At 42.9% G+C, this 24,921-nt stretch overlaps 1 protein-coding gene across 4 annotated transcripts in view; it reads left to right on the top strand.

Moving 5' to 3' along the window:
- The window catches only part of LOC311089939 (uncharacterized protein), a 48,522-nt gene that overhangs the window by 9,595 nt on the left and 14,006 nt on the right, over positions 1-24,921 (top strand). For 3 of the 4 annotated variants that reach the window (XM_084124969.1, XM_084124968.1, XM_084124967.1), the window contains 4 exons: positions 12,272-12,427; positions 12,510-12,547; positions 12,652-12,681; positions 13,189-13,254. In XM_084124969.1, the coding sequence (XP_083981095.1) occupies positions 12,272-12,427; positions 12,510-12,547; positions 12,652-12,681; positions 13,189-13,254 (290 nt within the window). The remainder of the gene's footprint in view (positions 1-12,271; positions 12,428-12,509; positions 12,548-12,651; positions 12,682-13,188; positions 13,255-24,921) is intronic. The other variant, XM_084124970.1, reaches the window with a different exon arrangement.

Genomic DNA, 24,921 nt, shown 5'->3' with positions numbered 1-24,921 from the left:
AACCTGAGCCCGAAACGGCGTGTTGAGGGATTTTGGCACATAACCATGCCTAGGTTTGAGTATGACTTTAGAGTCATTAGGTCCAAACTCTAAGCACGCTGGGCTCACGGAGAGCGCGTGCAGGTCGCCTATGCGCTTCACCGAAGCGAGAGCCATCAGAAACACTGTTTTAAAAGACAAATGTTTGAGGCTAATAGATTGGATAGGCTCAAAAGGGGCACCTTTCATGGCCGCCAAAACCGTAGAAAGGTCCCACATAGGGACTGAAGGAGGTCTGGGAGGATTCAGCCTCCTAGCTCCCCTGAGGAAGCGGATGACTAAATCGTTCCTTCCTAGTAACTGACCTAGCGTTGTTCCAGAGAACGCTGCAATAGCCGCCACATAAACTTTGAGCGTGGAAGGGGATCTGCCCTTATCCAACAGCTCCTGTAGGAAGGAGAGAACCTCCGTCACCTCACAATCGAGGGGTGATAGACCCCGAGCTGTACACCAGCCGGAGAAAACCGACCACTTCGAGGCATAAAGCCGCCTAGTCGACGGTGCTCTAGCCTGAGTGATGGTATTCATCACTCCCTCTGCGAGATCAACGGATATCCGTTGAGCGCCCACACATGAAGGGACCACAACTCCGGGTGTGGGTGCCAAATCGAGCCCCTGGCCTGCGAGAGGAGATCTTTCCTCAATGGCACTGGCCATGGAGCGATGTCTGCTAACTGCATCAGGACTGGAAACCATGCTTGGTTCTTCCAGAACGGTGCTACAAGCAGTACTGAGCATTTTGTTTCCCTGACCCGCTCTAACACCTGAGGCAGGAGGGAGACGGGGGGAAAAGCGTATAACGGGCAGCGCGGCCACATCTGGGACAGCGCGCTGTCGTTCTTGGAAAAGAACACGGCGCAATGAGCGTTTTCGCGGGACGCGAATAGGTCCACCTCCGCTCTGCCGAATCTCTCCCACAGCAGCCGGACTGTTTGTGGGTGGAGAGACCATTCGCCCAGGGGAATGTTGTTCCTGGACAGTCTGTCTGGGCCCACATTCTGGAGCCCAGGCACATGCACTGCTCTCAGCGAGCGCAAATTGTGCTGAGCCCATGTTAGGAGGCGTTTCGCCAGCCTGTACAGGGATGTGGATCTGAGACCGCCCTGGCGATTTATGTAGGACACTACAGCCGTGTTGTCCGAACGGACTACGACGTGTTGGTCCTTGATTTGGGGACAAAAACGCGTCAGCGCGTTGTGCACTGCCAGCATTTCCAGGCAGTTGATATGTTGGAGCTTTTCTCGTTCTGACCACAGGCCGAAGAACGGTCTGCCCTCGAGCAGTGCTCCCCATCCCGAGGTGGATGCGTCTGTCGACACCATCTTCACTCTCGAGGAAGTCCCCAAGTCGGTACTCGCGCTTTCAACCAGAACTGCAGAGGGCGCATGCGGAGCAAGCCCAGCTGAAGAACTGGCGATGCTGAGGCCATGAGACCCAGCATCCTTTGAAACATTTTGAGCGGGGTAGTCGCGCCGCAGCGGAAGGATCTCGCCGCGCGCTGAATGTGCAGCACGCGCTGTGGCGACAGCCGCGCTGTCATAGACTGTGAGTCCAGAATGGTACCCAGAAACGAAATCGCTTGACTGGGGTTCAGCGAACTCTTTGTCCAATTGACCGTGATACCAAGATTCTCGAGGTGATCGAGTAAAATGGTTCTGTGCTCCACGAGCTGTGATCGTGATTGAGCTAGGATCAGCCAGTCGTCCAAATAGTTCAGCACTCGCATGCCTCTGAGTCTGAGAGGGGCGAGCGCTGCGTCCATGCACTTCGTAAATGTACGAGGTGCCAGGGACAAGCCGAACGGCAGGACTGTATACTGGTATGTCTGACCCTCGAAGGCGAATCTCAAGTATCGCCTGTGATGTGACGCTATCTGTATTTGAAAATACGCGTCCTTCAGATCTATCGACATAAACCAGTCTCCTCGGCGAATATGCGCGAGGATTTTCCTGGTCGTGAGCATTTTGAAACTGCGTTTCACTAATGCTCTGTTCAGCCGTCTTAGATCCAGTATGGGTCTGATACCACCGTCCTTTTTGGGGACCAGAAAGTATCTGCTGTATAGCCCCCCTTCGCTTTGAGCTTGGGATACACGCTCTATCGCCCCTTTGCTCATCAGTTTTGATATTTCGGCGCGAAGTAGGTGTGCTACTTCTAAACGCGTTCGCCCTCCCCCTCCTGTGAGAGCTCTTCGGCCTCTGCCACAACGCCAGGGCCCACACCCTCCTCCATCTGCTCGAGGTGAACCAAAAACAACTGATACCAGCTCTCAGTGATGTGTGTCGGGTCCCCGTTTTGATAACAGTAACTTTCTCAAATGTTTACAGAACAAGCGGGAACCCAGTGTGCCTGTATCTTTCTCTATTGCTGTTCTATCACAAGATAGAAAGTCTAAGGCCTTCAATAGCCGTACAGCAAACCTAACTAATCTGGTGCCTATTACACGTCAAACTAATATTTCTGTGGGGAAAAGTAAGTCTGTTAAGTTAGCACTCCTTAACATCCGCTCACTTAAAAATAAATCACTTCTAGTCAACGACTTAATAACCACAAACAATCTGGATTTTATGCTTCTGAATGAAACCTGGCTAGAAGACAGCTGCAGTGCAACAATCCTCAATGAAGCAGCCCCCCCGAACTTTACATTTATGAGTGTCTGCAGAGCTGTTAAGAGAGGTGGGGGTCTAGCTGCTCTTTTTAAAGATATCTATCAATGTAAGCAAATATCATTTGGGAATTACTTGTCTTTCGAATATCTGAGTATTGTGTTAAAAGGTGCTCCACGCATTTTACTTATCATTATTTACAGGCCTCCAAAATACTCTTCAGCCTTTGCTGAGGACTTTACAGAACTATTATCAACAATTACATCAGAGTTTGACTGCTTTGCCATTGCTGGAGATTTTAACATCCACATCGATAGTGCAGAAAACAACATGGCAAAAGAAATCAATACTGTTTTAAAAACTTTTGATCTGACTCAGCATGTACATGGACCCACACACAATCGTGGACACACTCTAGATTTACTCATCAGTAAGGGTCTAAACATTTCACTGATTGTTATTAAGGATGTAGCACTGTCTGATCATTTCTGTATTTTCTTTGATATATTGATCTCTCCTGCCACTGAAGCTAGATCTGTGTCTGTCAAGAAGAGATGCTTAAATGAGAACACTAGTGTACTATTTATGAAGGCTATATCCTTAACACCAAGTATATCTGCAGACTCTGTTGATTTTCTCCTTGATTCTTTTAACTCAAAAGTTAAAAGTGTAATTGATGATATTGCTCCTGTGAAAGCCAGGAAGAAGAGTGGCAGACAAAAAGCACCTTGGAGAAACTCAACAGCAGTGCAAAATATGAAAAGACAATGCAGAAAAGCAGAGCGCATGTGGCGGAAGACAAAACTTGTAGTCCATTATAACATCTACAAAGACAGCATCCATGCTTTCAATATGGAACTAGGCAAAGCTAGACAGACTTTCTTCTCAAATATTATAAACAGCAATTTAAACAACACACGCACTCTTTTTGCTACTGTAGAGAGACTGACAAACCCCCCAAGCCAGATTCCCAGTGAAATGCTCTCAGACAGCAAGTGCAGTGAGTTTGCTTCTTTCTTCTCTGAGAAAATCAATAATATCAGAAAGGTGATCAGCACATCCTTGAGTTGCCCTGGGGTCAGACAGATCAAACCGCCTGAGAAAGTAGTTACTATGTCTGATTTCAAAGAAATTGATGGCAAAATTTTGGAAGAAACCGTACAGCACCTTAAAACATCAACCTGCGCTCTTGACACACTTCCCACATCATTTTTCAAAAGTGTGTTAAACTGTTTAGAAGCAGATCTCCTAGAAGTGGTAAATGCCTCACTTCTCTCTGGGAGTTTTCCAAACTCCCTGAAAACTGCAGTTGTCAAGCCCCTCCTGAAAAAGAGCAATCTGGATAAGACCATATTAAGCAACTATAGACCGATCTCAAATCTTCCTTTCATAGGCAAGATCACTGAAAAAGTTGTCTTCAATCAGCTGAACAAATTCTTATGCTCGAATGGATACTTTGACAATTTTCAATCTGGTTTCCGACCGCACCACAGCACAGAGACAGCGCTCATAAAGATAATAAACGATATTCGTTTAAATACTGATTCAGGCAAAATATCAGTGCTGGTACTACTCGACCTCAGTGCTGCATTTGACACTGTCGATCATAACATACTTCTTGACAGGCTGGAAAACTGGGTGGGGCTTTCTGGGATAGTCCTAAAATGGTTCAGGTCATACTTAGATGGGAGAGGTTATTATGTGAGTATAGGAGACCATAAGTCTGAGTGGACATCCATGACATGCGGAGTCCCTCAAGGCTCAATTCTTGCGCCACTCCTGTTCAACCTGTATATGCTCCCAATGAGCCAAATAATGAGAAAGAACCAAGTTGCTTACCACAGCTATGCAGATGATACACAGCTCTACTTAGCCCTATCGCCTAACGATTACAGCCACATTGACTCCCTCTGTGCCAATGCATTGACGAAGTCAACAGTTGGATGTGTCAAAACTTTCTTCAATTAAACAAAGACAAAACTGAAGTTATTGCGTTTGGAAACAAGGATGAAGTTCTCAAGGTGAACGCATACCTTCACTCTAGGGGTCAAACAACTAAACATCAAGTCAGGAATCTTGGTGTGACACTAGAGTCAGACCTCAGTTTCAGTAGTCATGTCAAAGCAATAACTAAATCAGCATACTATCATCTGAAAAATATTGCAAGAATTAGATGCTTTGTTTCCAGACAAGACTTAGAGAAACTTGTTCATGCTTTCATCACCAGCAGGGTGGATTATTGTAATGGACTCCTCACTGGCCTTCCCAAAAAGACCATAAGACAGTTGCAGCTCATACAGAACGCTGCTGCCAGGATTCTGAGCAGAACCAGAAAATATGAACATATCACACCAGTCCTCAGGTCTTTACACTGGCTCCCAGTTAAATTTAGGATTGATTTTAAAGTATTATTACTGGTATATAAATCATTCAATGGCCTAGGACCTCAATACATTGCAGATATGCTCACTGAATATAAACCCAGATCACTTAGATCACTAGGATCATATCAGCTAGAAATACCAAGGGTTCACTCTAAGCATGGCGAGTCCACTTTTAGCTATTATGCCAGCCGCAGCTGGAACCAGCTTCCAGAGGAGATCAAATCCAGACTCAAAACACTTCTGTTTAGCTATGCATTTAATGAATGAGCACTGTGCCAATGCTCGTCCGACTATCTGTACTGTACTGTATTTTATTTTTTATTTTTCTAAACTGTTTTAATTATTCTTATTTCTTTTTATTATTTTAATTTCTTCTATGTAAAGCACTTTGAATTGCCATTGTGTATGAAATGTGCTATATAAATAAACTTGCCTTGCCTTGCCTTGCCTTGCCTAAAGTCACCGTAGTTTCGACGCGCGCTGTGAAGCGGGGAGGGCGTCGACAAAACTGTAGCGAGAAGCCTCTCTTTATAATGTCTAGCACCCAGACCGAAACCCCTGGAAGCGCTGCCCATGCCTCTGCATGGTTGGCTAAGGGTTGGATGCGAAGCGTGCTCTGTTCGCCGTGCGACAGAGGTGCTTCGGGGCGCAATAACATAGGCGTTACGCCTGTGACATTCGAGGCGGGGAGCGCGCTTAATACAGCGGGCAGAACGCTCGTCCTCGACCCTACTACAGTGCTTAACAGAGTGAGGGAGGGCTGAGAAAGTCTCGTGGGACTCATGCTGTCTGCTAGTAAATGTGGGCAGGAAACGGGCACATTCACTGCTTTGGACGCGCTGCCTGCCTGAGCAGAGCGAGCGCGCACAGGTCTCGTTTTTACAGAGAGCCTGCGATCTGTGGGACATAGTGTTCGTGGCCACTGGGAAATGGGCACTTTTACTATGTTGGAAGCGCAATCGACCTGAGTCGATTTTATGTGCGCGAGCCCTAAGTGTAGGGCTGTGCTTGTGTGTATGGATGGGCACTGAGGAGTGGGCATCGACATTACATTTATAGCACCATCGGCCGTGGCCGGGACACCAGAAAATACACTCTTTTCGGGATATATCTGGGTAGCCGTAAAAACGGCTTTTGTGTGCAGGCAAGCGGGCAGCTGTGCGGGCTTGCGCTTTGCAGAAAACGCTGGAACAGTCGCAAATCTTGGGGCTGAAACAGCGGCGCGCTTGGGTGAGAGACCGGCCGCAACGGGGCTCACACACCTGCGCTTTCCTAGGCAAGCTAGGACTTCTTCGGGGCTTCCGGCTTCACTGTAATCCTCGGCCGCGGCCCGCGCTGAGCGGGGCATCAGTTGCTAGAGCGAGAGCGGGGCCGAGAGCTGCGCTGCTGTCGCTGCTGTGAAGAGGCGGCCGAAGGCGGGGGCTGAGGCTGAGAGCTCCGCGGGGTCTGTTTTTCACGACTCGCTGCAGAACCAGAGCGCTTCGGGAGGAAGTGCTTGAAGGCTTGAGACGCTTTCTGGGCTTCGGTAAATCTCTCTACGAACTCGGAGAGAGAAGATCCGAAGAGGCCAGCGGAAGACAGCGGGGCGTCGAGAAACGCGGTGCGCTCGGAATCAGCCATCTCCGTGAGCGTCAGCCATAAATGCCTCTCAGCAACAGTGGCGGCAGACTTGGTAGCGCGGAGGGAGAGATCCGAAGCGCTTCTCAAATCCGCGATGCAGATAGCTTCAGGCCCCATCTCGTCCAGCTTACGGAGGAGATCACCCTGGAATATCTGCAGCGTAGCCATGGTGTGTAGTGCCGACGCAGCCTGCCCAGCGGCGGAGAAAATTCGCGCGAGCAGCGTTGACGTCATGCGGCAGGCTTTGGAAGGCAACACGGGTTTAGTCCGCCGTCCAGCAGAGGGCGGGCAAAGGTGGGTCGCTATCGCCTGTTCCACCGGCGGAAGTGAAAGGTAGCCTCGGTCTTTAGCATTATCCAAGGAGGAAAATGCTGGCGACACAGACGAACGTGTTCGTGCTGAATAGGGAGCGTTCCAGGCCTTCGCAACTTCTTCGTGAAGCTCAGGAAGAAAAGGAGCGGGCTTTGATTCCGGAGAGGTGCGCTCACCAGGGAGGAAACTACCATCCAGCCGGGTGCGAGAAGGGAGCTCCGGTGCAGACCACTCGAGGCCGAGGCTCGCCGCGGCCAACGCGAGTACTCGCATGAGCTCCTTCTCGATGCTAGCTCTTGTCGAAGGCCTACGGGCAGGAGGCGCGAGATCCTCGGAGCTCGCCCAGTCCTCGCTGCCTGAAACTAGCAGAGAGCAGGAATCTTTCTCCCCCGACGCGGCTTCGGAAACAACTTCCTCAAATGAAGCGGCGGCAGACTGCGGGCGCTGAGCGTCAGGAAGTGATTCAGGGGAAGCCGGTGAAGCAGGCGGGCGAACCGGCGAGCTTGGTCGGGTTGGAGCGGGTTCCGGGGCCCGCTGCGAGTGACGCTTCTTACGGCACGGCAGCGCGGCGGGGAGTGCAGGCTCTGAGAAAAAAGCCAGGCGAGTCCTCAGAGTCACCATCGGCAGAAGCTCGCAGTGAGGGCAGCCGCCGTCAGCGAGCGCGAGCGCTGCATGATCCTCACCCAAACAGGAGACACAGATGACATGACGGTCTCCCTCGGTGATCACCAGCCGCAGGAAGGCATCTTTAAAAAGACGCAGCTCTTTTAGGGGGTGAGTGTTGCAAGGCGAACACACACACACACACACAAGAACAATAAGAAAAGGATATGGCGTCGGAAAGCGCAGCAGGTACGGCGGTAGAAGGCGGCGTTGGCCAGCGGCTTCGAGGGCTCGTCCCGCTGAAAAGCTTGCCTCAGACGACGCGTGCTTCCTCGTGATCCAGCGATGCGTGAGCTTCGCTGAAGAGATGAAAATCAAGTGAATCAGCCTTTTCGAGCTCCTTTTATAGAGGTTAGCCACACCCGTCTCGGCGGGAAATGACAAGGAGGGCGCAAAGCGCCCTCATTGGCCTGACGTCACTTCAGGCCTCGCTCGATAGGCTTATGCAGTTGCCGCAGAACAGCCAATGAGCGAGCAAGCTGTCTCGCCATAGCTGTGTACTGCTGCAACGCGCTTTACATATATGGAAAATTAAGGATAATTTTTTGCTTCAGTATTCGTGAAAAAAGAGTTTTTCCCGCAGCGTTTTTACAAAAACGCAGTACGAGAGAACTCTCGTAAGAGAACTGCATATAATCAAATTGCACTTCCAAAAGTCATACATTTGTGGAAAAAAAGAAAAAAAAAGAAAAACGAATATACAAATTTATTTTAAGTATAATAAATAAAACATAAAAAGCAAAGGCAGATCAGAACATTTAATGAACAAAACCAGGTCTGTATGGCGGACAGTAGCCGAAAGCAGGTGTCACCGGGGAAACATCCACAAATCCAGAGGAGCAAAGAAACGAATGAGACTAAATAGCGGAAAAATCTAACGAAAAACTAAACAGTGCGAGCGATGCTACATTAATCACATTAGAAATTAAAGTTGTAGGTTGTGTTTGATAGCTGAGGTAGGCTAAACGCAATACTCACGTATCCTTGCTCGATGATGAATGAGAACACAATAAGCCCAACAACAGGTGGTTGGAATTTAAAAGGCTGATTTTCTCGCTTCAGGGCAGTGACGAGTACATGTGTCGGCAGTGGTTGTCAACATAGACATAATAAATACATAGACGCCCTATTGGCCGCTTTGGAACGTTGCTGCGACGTCAACGCGTCCGCCATTTTGCGGAGGGCAAGACTGCACTGTAAACAAATGCAAGTAAACAGGTGAGCTGCGTTTTGTCTGGATAAAAACCACAAAAAAAAAGTTTATTTATCAACCGATTTCAGTGGTTTATATGTGGTGTACAAAAAAGTTCCATCTCTAGTTATTTAAAATCTCGATAGTTAGACTTATAAAATATTTTTTTTAATAAGGAATGGCCAAAGCTCAGGCTTGTCATGTATTTGGCTTTTTATTCTTGGATAAGAATTGTGAAGACCCCCATACTGAAATAGGGGAGAGCCGGGACAGTTGAAACACTTTTCAGATAAATGTCGTTTTCTAAGATAAGGTTACAGATAGATTTTTTATTTTTTTGTGATTAACAACTCACATATGTGTTCTCTTAGTATCATGTGTTATTCGGTACAAATATAGAATGATTTAAGTAAAATATGACTTTGAACGGGAGTTGTGCTTTGTGCTGTGCGGGACGGATGAAACATGACAGTTTAAATGGCAACTATTCATCTAATGCTTTTTTTTGTGAACAACACCTGACAAGTAACTTATGTACATATTGTTACAAACATATTTTGTAATTTATTTTCATTTAAAGGTTCATATTAACCATTTTTGTTCTGTCACCCAATAAACAATAGGCGATAAGCCTATGCGCATTTTGTAATCTTTCTAACAGGCTATTTTGACGAAGACAGACAAATCAGTTTACAATTAATTTTCTTACATTTCTTCCTTGAGTCATATTGAGTGTTTGCTAGTTGAATAACCTGTTATTATGAAGAAAACGAGGTCAACCAGACGACGATAAATTAAATTTATTGAATATTGAAGATTGGACAATTGATGATTATTACAGAGATAGCATGTGTTGCGTAATTGAAAATTAATTTGCATTAAAAGAAACCCAAGTCTAGAAACAGTATATGAATCTATGAACAGTATAGGCTATGACCAGGTTTAACGGGCAGGACGCGCGGGCGGGACGGTTGAAACACCCGACAGCGCATCCTGTCATTTAAACCTCTTTTGCTCTTAAACTAAAAAAACTCTGATATTGCACACTTAAGGGTGTGTTGCAGTACTAATACACCTGCCGTATTATCATTACAATGGCACATGAAACAATAAATCCAACTTGTCAGTCAAAAAAAAGTACCGCACGAAAGAATTCACTCACCGCATTCAAAAACAGCTTTGCGGCTTTAACTCCAAAACGACATGACGTAAAGAAGAAATGTTTTCGCGGGTATGTTAGGCATTGCGTGCTGTACGTGCTGACGAAATTTGACGTACATGACGTGAGTGGTTTTCAAGAAAATCTCAGTGTTTCATCCGTCCCGCGTTTCAATCGTCCCGCCTCTCCCCTATAATTTAATTTTCACATTAAATTAAATAAAGTTTTCTTATTGTGGAAAAAGCATATTCTGTCATTGACCCGATTTTAGCAATAACAAAGATAACTGATGGATCCTTTATGGTAATACATATGATATGGTACAACTACAGTGCAATGCAAATAGTAAATATAAGATAAAGTGAGAAGTAGGCTAATAGTAAATAGTTTAGTCAATAAAATAAACAAACAGTATACAGCAAATAAAATAGTAATGAAAAGTATAATTATATAATATCATAAGTACTATAATATAATAATAATATATTGATAATAGTATATAGTTTATGTATAATACTATAATAATAGCAATAGAATATGAAATATCAATTACAGAATATAGACAATAAAAATAATAAGTTAAATAGTTAATATGAATAGTACAATAATTTAACAGCATTTACTATAATAGATTGATAATCGCAAGTGGTATATTATTATAATAACAATAATAAATAATGTAAATTTATATATTTTAAAATATTCTTACATAGGCTATATAAAATAAAATGACGCAACCCTGTCTCTTTTTGTTAAATTTCAGTTTTTAAAAGGTATAAGAAGCTGTACAAGTCAAGAAATAAAGTAAACATTCAGTCACACATACAGCAGGCTACAACGTTAAAGTTAAATAGCCTAAATATATAAAGTTATGAAACTTCACTTTGCCCTCAGCCAAAACGATTTGCCAGGGAACAAATTATAGATTAATGAGACCAAAGATCGCCTGTTAGATAAACACAAGACGAATTATTCTCATGTTTAACCACTAGACTAAAGACATCAGATCCATCGGCGAACGTCAGAAGCACTAGCCGAGGTAAGGCTGTTCTCGGCGGGGTACATGAGCGCTGAGCGCCCAGTGATCGCTGGATCTCACAACTCTGAAACCGTCAGATAACATTTTTAAATAGGCGCTATCTTTATAAATAAACCACAGATTTGAGCTTTAAACAACTACATTGTCGACTGAAAAACTCTTAAAACTACATGTCGTGACACAATAACAGTAGTATTTTTAAATTTCGCGGCCTTTCTCCTCTGAAAATAAACATAGTAAATGAAATACAACCAGAAACTAATTTTCAGTTTTGCTTGTGAAAGGTAATTCCCTGAGAGCTGTTTTCAATTATGTGGCGATTTGTAAAGCCCCAAGCAGCACACGAAATAGGCATTTTTCTCAATTCTCGTTATGAGAGGTATGGGGAAGTTGCCCTTCGCATTATGGCGGTGCGGTTGACGTACGATCCAGCGGCCAATAGGGCGTCTATGTATTTATTATGTCTATGGTTGTCAAGACACCGTTGGCACAACCTTAAGCAATGGCCCTGAACGGTGGTTTAATGTCAACATTGTGACAACGCTGTAACAACCTTCACTACACAACGTAGTTATAGCAACCTTTTGGCCATGTTGTTAAAACGCTGTTAGAAGGTTGGCTACGTTGTGCCAACGCTCTGTGTTTGCTGGGTGTAGCCTCACATATTCATCAAATATGTCAGAGTGGCACCATTACAACACATTACTCTCCTAGCCATGGTGCTCAACTGCACTCGCAGCAAAGCTTACTGGCCACTAACTTCCACACGCCTCTGCACTTGCTGTGATAGATATCCTCTATGCCAGTGCTGACCCAAATAAACCTCCTATTCCAGCTCATCAGTGCTGTTTCTGTCCAGCCATGATCCAGGCTAGATTTACTTTTCAGTGGAAGACACTGTCAGGTAACAGCGTCTTCACTCGGAATCCCTTTAGATCTCTTTGCAAAGATGGAATTTCCTACATTTCCCCTACATTTTACAGATCATTTCACTCCTTCCAGAATGAACACTTTTGTGTATCAATGTCTGTACACTAGACATTGTAGTGTGTAGTTATTTATTTTTGCAATTCTGTTTGGTGAAGCCAGAAATGCCACAGTTCTGTTAGATTATATGTACGTATAATTAGTACTGTTATGAGTAAAGGGAGAGAAGCTTGAAGATAGTTTCAAGCACCATAATAATTAGTCACTGATCTTTTTTTTTTTGTCATTGTATCAGTTGATTTATTTATTTATTTATTTTTGTCATTGCAGTGTGTCTGAAATTGCTGTGACTGGCCCACCGGGCCTCTTCATCTCCCCAATGGAAACAGGCAGGAATTCCCAGAGCTCCGTCACACTGTCCTGGGTCAGAGGTCCTAATCAGTTTGCTCATCTGCTGTCCATTTGTTTTGCTGCAAATACTCAGAGGTAGCAAGGAGATCACGGAGTCAACCTGAATACTTCATAGAACCAATTCACGGTTGACAACTCTCTTCTGTTTGTTTCACAGCCTGCAGTCTCGCATCAGGTGTATATGGCTACAACAAAGTAAGGCTGATGTACTCCATGTTTTCCTGGTGGTATTTTAAAAAACTAGCGATAGGAGGTCATATGCCTATAATCTTTATTAATCTAGTATCACTCTCTTTCAGCACGAACAGATCCTTTGCCTCCAGGAACAGGTAATAATTCATTTGTTTGCATGGCAGCACTATAATATTCCACAATAGTTTCAGCCTGTACTGCTTAATGTGCAAGTCAAGTCAAGTCACCTTTATTTATATAGCGCTTTATTCAATACAGACTCCAGTCGTTTTGTAGATACTGTACACCTCAGGTGTTGTAGTATTCCTTATCTAATACGTACAGTAACACTGACATCCATAAGGAAATTGGCAATCAACAACTACACCTTCATTAAAGAGCACATGGACACTAAACTGTCACACAGCAAAAAACACTGGAATCAAAACATAATATTGCACTGTCCTGCTTTTATCAGTGTATACTGTACGTTACAATACACTACAGATGTGCTCTCTATTTCAGATTTTTGACAGATAAAAAATGTGACCTGCAGCAAATGATGTTCGTTGTTTCCATAGTGGATTGATGGTCTTTCTTAAATCTTTTTGCATTCTGTTTTTATTTTTTATTGATTCGTGTGCACGGCTTTCTTTCTGTCATAGAAAAATGCAACATTTCATTTGAACAGAACCAAAGACTAAAACCTGAACTCATCAAAATGTTTTACGGTGTGTACTTTACTCTTAACATCTTTTACCTATTTATTTATTATTCTCAGGTAAGGTAAAGAAAGTCAAATCTGACCTAAACCGTAAGCATTCAAAAGGTACTTACAATTTGGTCAGAAGACTCCCCTGTGGTATGTTCGCATTAAAAGTCTTCCAGCATCATAAATCTAAGTCTCGGTAGGCAGATTTTGTAATCAATTAAATTTATTTTAATTGGTTACTTTTCTTTTATAATAAACAAAAATATAAAGGCAAATAAAACTTCATTGTTTAAGTATAAAATACAATAATCACATCTTGAATCAAAGGTGTAGTAAGCTCTGGGCTTCTTCTCTTCTGCTTGGGGTTTCTTGTCCTCAGCTCTGGGCTTCTAGGCGTCGGGGGCACACTGGCGTATCAGTATCCCCCCGGGCAAATCAGTTCTTCAGTCTTTTATACTTCTGTTGTTTACAACAGGCGTTGGGTTGTCACTCCTCCAAAGTTTCCCAGATCCTTCTCCAGGCAGGTGCAAGCGGTCCACCTCTTCATGTCCTTGAACTACAGTAAACTCAGCTAAGATGGCTGAGTTCATTTAAAGTTCTAGGAGTCTAGCGCACACACATAATCGCACTTTTCTGCTCCTCTTAACATGGGTTGGCACAGTCACATATACATACATAACCAATTACTGTACATCTATGCCAAAACAATATAAGCCATCTTTTACAAACAAAATAAATAACAACATTGAATGCAATGCATTATATCCAATACATTGGCTAAATATGTGTAACAATAAAGGCATCTATAATAAACAAGGAGGCAGGTAATTGCATTTTTCTCAATGGAACTGTCTTTGAGATCGTCGGGTCTCACTATCAATCTGTAAGTCTTTCTGTGCTGTGAGTCTGTCTTTGGATCAAAAGGTATCAAGTCTTGTGTCTCTGTCTCAGTGTTGCGCGTCTCTTGCAAGTCTGACTGTTCAGCTATGTCAAGTATAGTCTCTTTATTTGCATTTTGGTCTTCTTGAAACGCTTGCAAATCTTCTGTCTTCTCTTCAGGTTGCATATCAAGATCTAGACTGAATGGTTCACATGTTTCATCATCTTTGCTGGTACTTTGTATTGAGAATGGCATATAGAACATTTCATCCTCTGAATCTGTGTCGTCATCTTTGTTCTCTTGTTCTGACATTTCAGGGTCTTGGATGAATCCTTTGTCAACCTCTTTATTTTTGTGTGTTTTCCTCCTTCTTAATCTCCTCTTTGGAATAATGTCTGAGTTTTGTGTTGGTACCAAACATACTTTCTGTCCCAAGGGCAAGATGTGATTACGATGAAGGATTTTGATAGGACCATCACCATCCTCTGGTTTCAGCCGAAACACAGGTAAGTTTGACAGTTGACTTTCAACAACATAAGGTGTTGAGGCCCAGCGATCTGCCAGTTTATGCTTTCCCTGCAGTCCAAGGTTACGGATAAGGACTCTGTCTCCAGGTAAAAGTTGTGTAAACTTAACCTTCCGATCATATCTTTCTTTGTTTCCTTTATTTTGTCTAGCAGCGGCAGACTCTGCAAGGTTGTAAGCAGCTTTGAGTTCTTTTCTCAAGTCTTTCACATACTTAAGGTAAGTTTCTTTGCAGGTGTTGTCGCTTGATGTTCCAAAACATAAGTCTACGGGCATCCTTGCTTCACGCCCGAACATGAGATAATACGGCGAAAAACCTGTAGCTTCATTTGGCGTACAGTTATAAGCATGGACCAGATGTGAAATGTGCTTACTCCAATTCCTTTTCTCACTGGGCTCAAGGGTTCCAAGCATGTTTAATAGGGTTCGATTAAACCTCTCGGGTTGAGGAACCCCCTGAGGATGGTATGGAGTGGTCCTCGACTTTTCCACGCCAAGAGAACTCAGTAACTCTTGAATGAGACGACTTTCAAAGTCTCTACCCTGGTCACTATGCATGCGTTTTGGCAGACCATAATGGATGAAATACTTTTCAAGCAGAACCTTGGCCACGGTTGCAGCTTTCTGGTCTTTGGTAGGAAAAGCCTGTGCATACCGGGTGTAGTGATCAGTGATGACTAGAACGTTCTCTGTGTTATTTTGGTCTGGCTCGATGGACAGAAAATCCACACATACTAAATCCATTGGACCGTCACTTTGCATGTGAAACAAGGGCGCTACTTTCTTTGGAAGTGTCTTTCTCTGTATGCACCTTGCACAGTTTTTACAGTGTTCTTCAACATCAGATCTCATTTTAGGCCAATAAAATCTTTCTTTGATGAGTCCGTAGGTCTTATCGATGCCTAGATGACCAGAATCATCATGGAGTGATTTCATGACTGCTGTTCTGAACTTTTCTGGTAAAACTAGTTGTGAACGGCGGTTTCGACCTGGTGGAACTGTCACTCTGTATACAACATCTTGTAGTAGTTTTAGTCTTTCGAACTCCCTCAACAAGAGTGAGGCTGCAGGGTCTCTTGACTTGATCTGAGGTGATCCATTCTGCTTTAAAGCTCTCCATATCTCCTTTAGAGTCAGATCTTCCTGTTGAGCTCTTGAGATCTCAAAGGGACTCAGAATTGCCATTCCCTTCAAGCTAAGTGTGGACAGGTTACAGAAGGCTTTGGGTACAGCATGTATGGACAAGCCCAAATGATCGATTGCTCTCACGTGATTAGTGTTTTTCTTGGTCACGTGAAACACTTGACACATTGCTCTGACGCCATCTGCGGAGATGTCTGTCCACTGTTTTTCTTGGCATGGGTCAGGGTGAGGGCGCCTTGAAAGGGCGTCAGCGTCAATGTTTTGAACTCCTGCTCTGTATTTAAGACTGAAGTCATATGTTGACAGGGCCGCAAGCCAGCGGTGACCTGTTGCGTCTAACTTGGCTGATGTCAGCACATAGGTCAAAGGGTTGTTGTCTGTTCTGACCTCGAACTTTGCTCCATACAAATAGTCATGTAGTTTGTCAACTACGGCCCACTTTAAAGCAAGATATTCCAACTTGTGTGCAGGGTAGTGACGTTCAGAGGGAGTTAGACTGCGACTGATGAAAGCGACTGGTCTTAGCCCTTCACCTTGATCTTGGTATAAAACTCCACCAAGTCCTTCTCGGCTTGCATCAATGTGTAGCACATAGGGTAACTGTGGATTTGCAAAGGCCAGCACAGGGGAGTTGGTGAGTCTTTGTTTTAACTCCTCGAAAGCAGCTTCGCACTTGTCATCCCACCGATGACCAAATGGCTCTGATGGATTATAGTAGACCTGGTCTAGCTTTTTCTTGGAACTTTTTGCATGGGGCGGGTAACCAGACAAAAGTTGAGTCAAAGGAAATGCGACTTTAGCATAGTCTTTGACGAAGCGTCTGTAATATCCGCAGAAACCGAGGAAAGATCTCAAGGCAGCTACAGTGGTTGGTCTGGGCCATGTAGTGACTGCTTCTGTTTTCTTGGGATCTGTAGACACTCCTTTTTGTGACACGATGTGACCAACATAAGACACTGATGGTTGACAAAACTGGCATTTGTCCAATGACAGTTTGAGGCCCTCCTCTTGTAAGCGGTCAAGCACTTTGAGTAGTCGTTGCTCGTGCTCTTCGAGTGTTGCTCCAAAAACAATGAGGTCATCTAAATAGACCAACACTTCCAGCAGGTTCATGTCTCCGACAGTTTTTTCCATGATGCGCTGGAAAGTTGCAGGAGCGCCTGACACACCTTGTGGCATCCTGTCAAACTGATAAAACCCAAGAGGACATATGAAAGCGGTCTTTTCTTTGTCTGACTCACTCATTGGCACTTGGTAGTATCCACTCCTGAGATCAAGGACACTAAACCACTTGCTTCCATTCAGACATGTCAGAGCATCCTCAATCTTGGGCACCGTGTATTGGTCAGGGGTTGTGTGCCTGTTGAGGGTCCGATAGTCCACACACATACGGATCTTGAGAGCGTAGAGCGTAAATGGGATTTAGAGCGTAAATGGAATTTAGAGCGTAAATGGAAACAAACTAATTTAGAGGTCTTTAGAATCGCGTGGAAAGACAGTATGTCACGTTATAAAAAGGCCCTAAAAGCGGCCAGGGCTGAGCATCTCCGCAAACTAATAGAAAACAACCAAAACAATCCTAGGTTTTTATGTAACACCGTGGCTAGACTAACAAATAAACAGACGTCACCCGAACAAAATATCCCGTTACAGTTTAGTAGTAATGATTTCATGAACTTCTTCACTGAGAAAATAGAAAACATCAGAACCACAATTGTAAACGTTCAATCCTCAATCGCACCTTATAATTCAGCCTCAATTTTCCCCCCGCAAGAACAATTACAGTGCTTTACAACTATAGAACAAAAAGAGTTAAATAAACTTATCACTTCATCTAAAACAACAACATGTTTATTAGATCCTATACCAACTAAACTACTGAAGGAAGTGTTACCTGTAGTGGAAGAGCCTCTCCTCAATATTATTAACTCATCTTTATCTTTAGGTCATGTTCCAAGAACATTTAAACTGGCAGTGATAAAACCTCTCATTAAGAAACCACAATTAGACCCGCATAATCTAGCAAATTATAGACCCATTTCAAATCTACCTTTTATGTCTAAAATACTAGAAAAAGTTGTGTCCACTCAACTGGGCTCTTTCTTGCAAGAAAATGATATCTATGAAAAGTTTCAGTCAGGATTCAGGCCGCATCATAGCACTGAAACTGCGCTCGTTAAAATCACAAATGATTTACTCTTAGCTTCTGACCAAGGCTGCATCTCAATACTAGTTTTACTTGATCTAAGTGCTGCGTTCGATACTATAGATCACACAATACTCTTAGATCGACTACAAAATTATACTGGTGTTCAAGGACAAGCATTAAGCTGGTTTAGATCATACTTATCAGACCGCTACCATTTTGTCTATTTAAATGGAGAAAAATCGATCATAATTCCAGTAAGCTATGGAGTGCAGCAGGGATCTGTGTTGGGCCCTCTGTTATTCTCAATATATATGCTGCCACTTGGAAATATTATAAGGAAACATGGAATTAGTTGGAATTAGTTGGAATTAGTTGGATACATGGAATTAGTTTCCATTGTTATGCAAATATATATTTCATCACGGCCGGATGAAAACGCTAAATTATCCAAATTGACAGAGTGTGTTAAAGATATAAAAGATTGGATGACGCGTAATTTTCTATTATTAAATCCAGACAAGACAGAGGTAATACTTATCGGTTCAAAAAACCGCCCACAGAACCTCTCACAATACAACTTTGACATCGTAGGATGTCCTGTTACTTTATCCTCTACAGTAAAAGACCTGGGTGTTATACTCGATTGTAACCTGTCTTTTGAAAATCATATTTCGTATGTTACAAAAACAGCCTTTTTCCACCTTAGAAACATTGCTAAGCTACGTAATATGCTATCAGTTTCTGATGCAGAAAAGTTAGTTCATGCATTCATGACCTCGAGACTAGATTACTGTAATGCTTTATTAGCCGGTTGTCCTGCATCCTCAATAAACAAGCTACAGTTAGTCCAAAATGCAGCCGCTAGAGTTCTTACTAGATCAAGAAAATATGATCATATAACACCGATTTTATCATCACTACATTGGCTACCTATAAAGTTCCGTATTAATTACAAGGTATTGCTACTGACTTATAAAGCCCTAAACGGCTTAGCTCCAGTCTATTTAGCGGATCTTCTATCACCCTATAATCCATCGCGCTCTTTAAGATCAATAAATTCAAGGCTTTTGGTCATACCTAGGATATCCAGATCAACCAAAGGAGGGAGAGCATTTTCACATTTGGCTCCAAAACTCTGGAATAACCTTCCTGATACTGTTCGTTGCTCGGACTCACTCTCCCAGTTTAAAACTAGATTAAAGACGCATCTTTTCAGCCAGGCATTCATATAATATTGTTAATCTCACAGTTTCAAACTACAATCCGGCCTCTAGTTCATAAATGCCAGAGGAGAACTGGCCCCCGACTGAGCCTGGGTTCTCCCAAGGTTTTTTTTTTCTCCATTAGGTCACCTGATGGAGTTTTAGGACACCATTAGGCCGCTTGATGGAGTTTTTTTCGGTTCCTTGCCACTGTTGCCTTTGGCTTGCTCAGTTGGGGATATTTTGGGGATATTTAATTTTATTCTATCAATCAATAAATTCCACTAGAAACAAACTTTGTTGTATTATTTTATTTTAATACTGTGAAGCTGCTTTGATACAATCTGTATTGTGAAAAGCGCTATACAAATATACTTGATTTGATTTGATTTGATCTTTCCATTTTTCTTTCGCACAACCACTATAGGGGAGGCATATGGACTGCGAGATTCAGTGATTATGCCAGCTCCTTTTAGTTCTAACAAATGCTCTCTGAGTGCTTCAAGATTGGCTGGAGGTAAGCGGCGAGATCTCTCTCGAAATGGCTTATCATCTGTGGTTTTGATTTCATGCTGCATACTTTTGCTACAGCCCACATCAAACTCATGAGTGGAAAAAACATCTCCTCTTTCAAGCATTTTATTCACCAACCTCTCTTTCCATTCTTTAGGAACAGATGAAGCTCCAAAGTCAAAAGAGGATGGGGTAAGTTTATTTGAGGTCTTAGGTTTGGTCTCTCTTTTCACAGGGGGCGTCGGAAACACATTCACTGGAAAAAGGTGAGCGATTGGCATACCTCGAGTCAGCATGATATCTTTAGACGAACTGTTAGTGACAAGGACAGTGATTCTCTTGGAACTCACAGCAGTGACTGATTGCAGCTCGGGTCTCACCAGGAGCTGATCTGGAAACCTCGGTTCTTCTGCAAGATCATCGGGTAAATCCACCAAAACTGCTTGAGTACTTGGTATCCCTTGAAACTTTGGCACGCCTTTGACCCTTACTACACCTCCTGGGCGTATTTTCATTGATTTTGGTTGAGCAAACCATACAGATCCTCTCATTTGGCTGTCAGTTTCAGATGGGGACTTTGATATTTCCGCCATAGCCTTTTGGAAAGCAGGGTGAATGTGTTTCACGGTTGTGATGTTTTCTCCCTCTTTGTCCTTGTAACTTTTTATGAGCCGTCTCACTGTTGGTGTGTTGGTGCCAACCAGTATAGCTGCATTATCTTTGACAACTGGATCAGGACAGACGAGTACAAGTGCATCAATGGTCTCTGTCACGCCAACATCAGCTTCCCTGAACTCCAGCTTGAGCGACAAATAGCCATCGTACGGGTAATCAGCAGGACTGAGACCCCATATCTGTAGAGCACTGATAGGTGTCAATGGCAGATGTGTCAGAAATCTGTCGTAAAAGGATCTGTAGAGTAGAGTGACCTGAGAGCCAGTGTCGAGTATGGCTTTCGTGTAAATGCCTTCAATCTGGACTGATACAGCAGAGCTTGGGCCCACTAAGCCTTTTGGGATAGTGTCTTCCACTGTTTCCTCAGTTTTGATGCTCTTGGAACGTGTCTTTACCTCCGGGACGCCAGGCCGTTCCCTTACTGTGCCCCTTGGTAGTTTCCCGACTTCCTTATCAGTTTGATAAGCCGCTTATTTACTCTTTGCAAGTTCTCAACTCCATCACAGTCTCTCATGTAGTGTCCATCTTCTCCACATCTATAACAAAAGATCCCAGGCTGATCTGTGTTGTTCTTTGATCTTTGAGAAGTGGTGTTTCTTTGGTATCTGTTTTTGGTTGCATTGTCAAGTTTGGGGTTTTTTGTTTCGGTTTGAGCCGCTGCTGTTTCAACAGTTGCCACTTTAAGGTTGTTCATTTCAGCTTTAATCTCCCTGAGTTCTCTCTTTAGCTTTTCAACTTCTGGGTCAGCTTTATTCTCAGGTGCTGGGTTGGGGACTGAGGCGACTGGTTTTGACATAACCATACTTTTTGCATCAGTTCTGCCTTGTAACATGTCCTCTTCCTCTCTGACATCTTTTAGCAAATCGTTAAAGGAAGGTGGTGGTCGTAGTTTATGGGTCATGCGTATGCGCATTGCGATCATGTCATGTGGTAATGCACCTCGTACGATTTGTTCGATATGGAGTCGGTTCATGTCTGCCAACTGCAATCCTCCTTTCCTGAAGATACAGTGCAGCAACTTGTCAAGCCTCAGCAAGTACGTGGACAGTTTTTCACCTTCGCTTTGAAATGTGTGTCTGAACTTGACTAGGAGGTCAGATGAAGTTTCAGTAGTCCCAAAGGCTGTTTCAAGTGCTTGCATATAGTCATTTGCTGTAGTATTGGGATTTTGTGCTCTGAGGAATCTTATTATGTCAGCAGCTGGTCCTTTAAGACTCTCTACAACTCTTTGTTTCTTGACACTGTCACTGCATTGCCATTCTTCCAGCATGTGTGTAGTTTGCTCTGCCCAAGCGTCATACTCCTCTTCACCACTAGGTGTTGGTCGCACACCAGAAAACATTCTGAGCTTCCTGTAGCTTTGAATATCAGCAGGCGCAGCATTGCATTTGTCAACAAGCGAGCTAATGGCATTGATGAGAGCAGTATTTACATCAAGGGATGAAGGGTTTAACAGTCCTTTAACATCAGACATACTTTTGCCCTCATGCTCAAGAAATGACAGCAACTTTGCTTGAAAATCTCCTTGGTGTTCAGTTTCTGGCGGAATGATGTGAACGGGCCAGGGGCCAACTTCACCCGGAACGCCCACTTGGTCAGGTAAAGTGTGTTCAGTCACATTAGTTAAGGTCTGGACTAGCACAAAATCAGTCTTAGAAGTCAAGTCTGGACGTTTGTCCACTATTCTTGTCTTTCCCAGAATTTTAACTGAGCTTAGGACTTCCTGTAAAACCTCATCTGAGATGTCACATACACCACTTAAAACTAAAGCATGAGTGGGATCTAACTGATGTCTGTGGCACCAAGCTTTAATCTCTACTGCCTCCATTTTGAGTACTTGAAGCAGAAAAAATAACCAAAATTCTCACAGCAAAACTCGAAAAATATTTAGCAGCATCACATAGGCTACAGCTTTAAAGAAATAAATCCACACTGTACATAAACAATAAAAAAAAAAATCCTCGGACGAACCCCCAAAAATGTAACCCTTTTGCCACCCTTACTGAATCATTCCTATGGCAATAGAGACATTCCGATGTATAAAAACTGTGTCTAGGATAAAATATGATACTCACTTACGAATCTGATAATAAGAGGTTTCCCCGAAATAATAATCAATGAATAAACCAATGCGAAAATGTCACTAGCAAAAATAAGAATTAGTATTGTTACAGTGTAGCCTACTTAAATGATGAAATGATTAACACACACACAATAACTGCAGTTCAGACTTGTTAGTCTACTGTATTCAAAGTTTGAACAATGGAAAAAAACAATACAGTTTTTAGAGAAAAAAAATAGTTTGAACCAGTTAGGATAAAGTTTAGTTTTTTTTTTTTATAGAGTGCACTCTTTAGTTTTTAGAAACGTTGGCGCGCTTTGGAGCTCTTATCCATTGGAAACAAATTTAAAGCAATAATCCTACCAGTCAGGAATGAAAAGAACCTTGTCTTCACGATCAGATGAGCAAGCTTGTTGCACGCAGAACCTCTCTCTGTCCCGTTGTCCTCAACGCAGATGAGTGCTGATCCTCCGGGCGGCAACACCGTCTCTCCTCACCGTCCGACTTCTGACGAGGCTGATCCTTCCGACTCAGTAGCGTTAGCTTAGCGTTAGCTTCACTCAGCTAGTTCAGTTCTGTCCTAGCAACGCCACTCAGCTCACTCTCTCGCGGTACGGGTCGTTAGTAAACTCCACCGCAGTCCACAGAAACGAGAGGTAAGTTATCCAGGCCTAAAGTCACTGAGCTATATAATATTTCCTCTTTCTCTCGTGCACGTGTTACCTTCATGCACCTAGCGCGACACGCCATCTCTCTCCTTCTCTTCCCGTATTCTTAATTTTTTTCTTTCTACGCTTCCGGTAATGTCTCTTCTTCTACGCTTTCCATCTAGCGAAGCGCACACAAAGCATCACCATGGAATAAACAGAATAATACAGATTTGTTTTTAACTTACAACTAAACTATGAAATTCCTTAATATTTTAACATATATATTTTACCATCAAAACATGAAATAATGTACATTACCATGTAGAAAAAAACATTTAACACCCCAGTGTTATTTAACTTGTAAACAAAAACAATATACTGATTTAATAAGCAATCAGGTTATTACATCATGTTAACAGGATTAGACTGCGGCTTCATAAGCGGAGCTGATGCGGGAAGTCCAGCGCAGCACGATAGTGCACTTTCTGAGATATATATTTTTTCTCGTGACTCGTGAGATTGTCGTTTGCATTATAAATTTGTTGGAAACGCACATTTATTTTCGACTTGTCGGAGTCGGGCTTTAACTACAGCACAAACTGTTTGCATTGCCCTATGATTATTTGCGAGTGGCTCTTTCCTTTACACTATTGGAGATGCGGAGAACTTGATGGAAAGTGCTGTCTGCCGTGTCATTCGGAGTTTACCTGGCGCTTTTAGGTTTAAAAAACAGTTTTAGGTTTTTTTGTGGCATTTCCAAGCCACTGAAGACCCAATGTTGTAAAACATTTTTTTTAAAGCAGTTTATTTTTTAGGCTATCATAATTTATGAAGATCATGCAATCATGACCATGCCGATTACAGATATGTCACTCAGGCTTCACTAACGTGATTGGTAGGCTACAGACTATAGGCTAGACCATAGACTGCCATCAAGGCCTCAATGAAGGGGATTATGTGAACAGAAAGGGGGTTCACAATGTAGGCTAAATGTGCTGCCCAGTTACTATTGGGATTCTTAATATTCCAGATTAGTAATATTATATCAAATAAAAAAAAGGCAGTTGACTAAAATCTTCCATATCACAAATGTGAAAGCAAAATGGCCAGGATCTGTGCATGACTTAAGAATTTTCAGAGATTCACATTTATGCACATTATTTGAAAGTGGTAAGGAAAGTTCCACAATTAAATATCAAGCTCACTGTATTACATACACTTATGCTGATCCTAACAGAACTGCATTTTTTCATAGGTGATTATGACATGTTCCTGCCTGCAGACAGGTGTTTTATGACCCCATTCCCTGACCCAAACCAGTTACAATGCAGCTCCAGCCAGGACAAGGGCACACAATGAAATGAACTTTGGCTAACTAAAGGGAAGATTTCAGTGTCTGAGAAGCCTGAGGGTTGCACACCTGACAGGGCCTGTGACATTGTTGCATGTGCCATATTACACAACATTGCCAAAAAAAAAAAAAACACTTTTCATTAAATGTTTAATAAAAGACAAATATGCTTAGTTCCTTGAGTTTTATTAAGTTGGCTTGAGAAAGCCAACTTACTGATATTGTATTTAAACTTAATATTATTATTCTTTTTCTTACCCAAAATTTTCTGACTCTAACTCCTCCTAGAGCTTTAACTCTACATACTCCAAACTCGGGTCAGACCTTCAGACTGTTCTGACTTAGTGTGCTATATCTTTTCAGACTGATTTGACTTTCAGTTTTCTTAAAAATAAATATTAAAAATCATAAAAACCCCATTGACTTTCATTGCAGACTGCTCAAATTGAGCCAAGACTACGGTGGCCCATTAGTGCACAACCCAAAAACTCAAATCTAAATTCTCTGAAGTCCTAGACTCAATTAAACTACTATTC

This window comes from Abramis brama, assembly GCF_963993115.1.
Source record: "Abramis brama genome assembly, chromosome: 9".
Classification (NCBI taxonomy): Eukaryota; Metazoa; Chordata; class Actinopteri; order Cypriniformes; family Leuciscidae; genus Abramis; species Abramis brama.
This window is presented reverse-complemented; position numbering and strand designations above follow the sequence as displayed.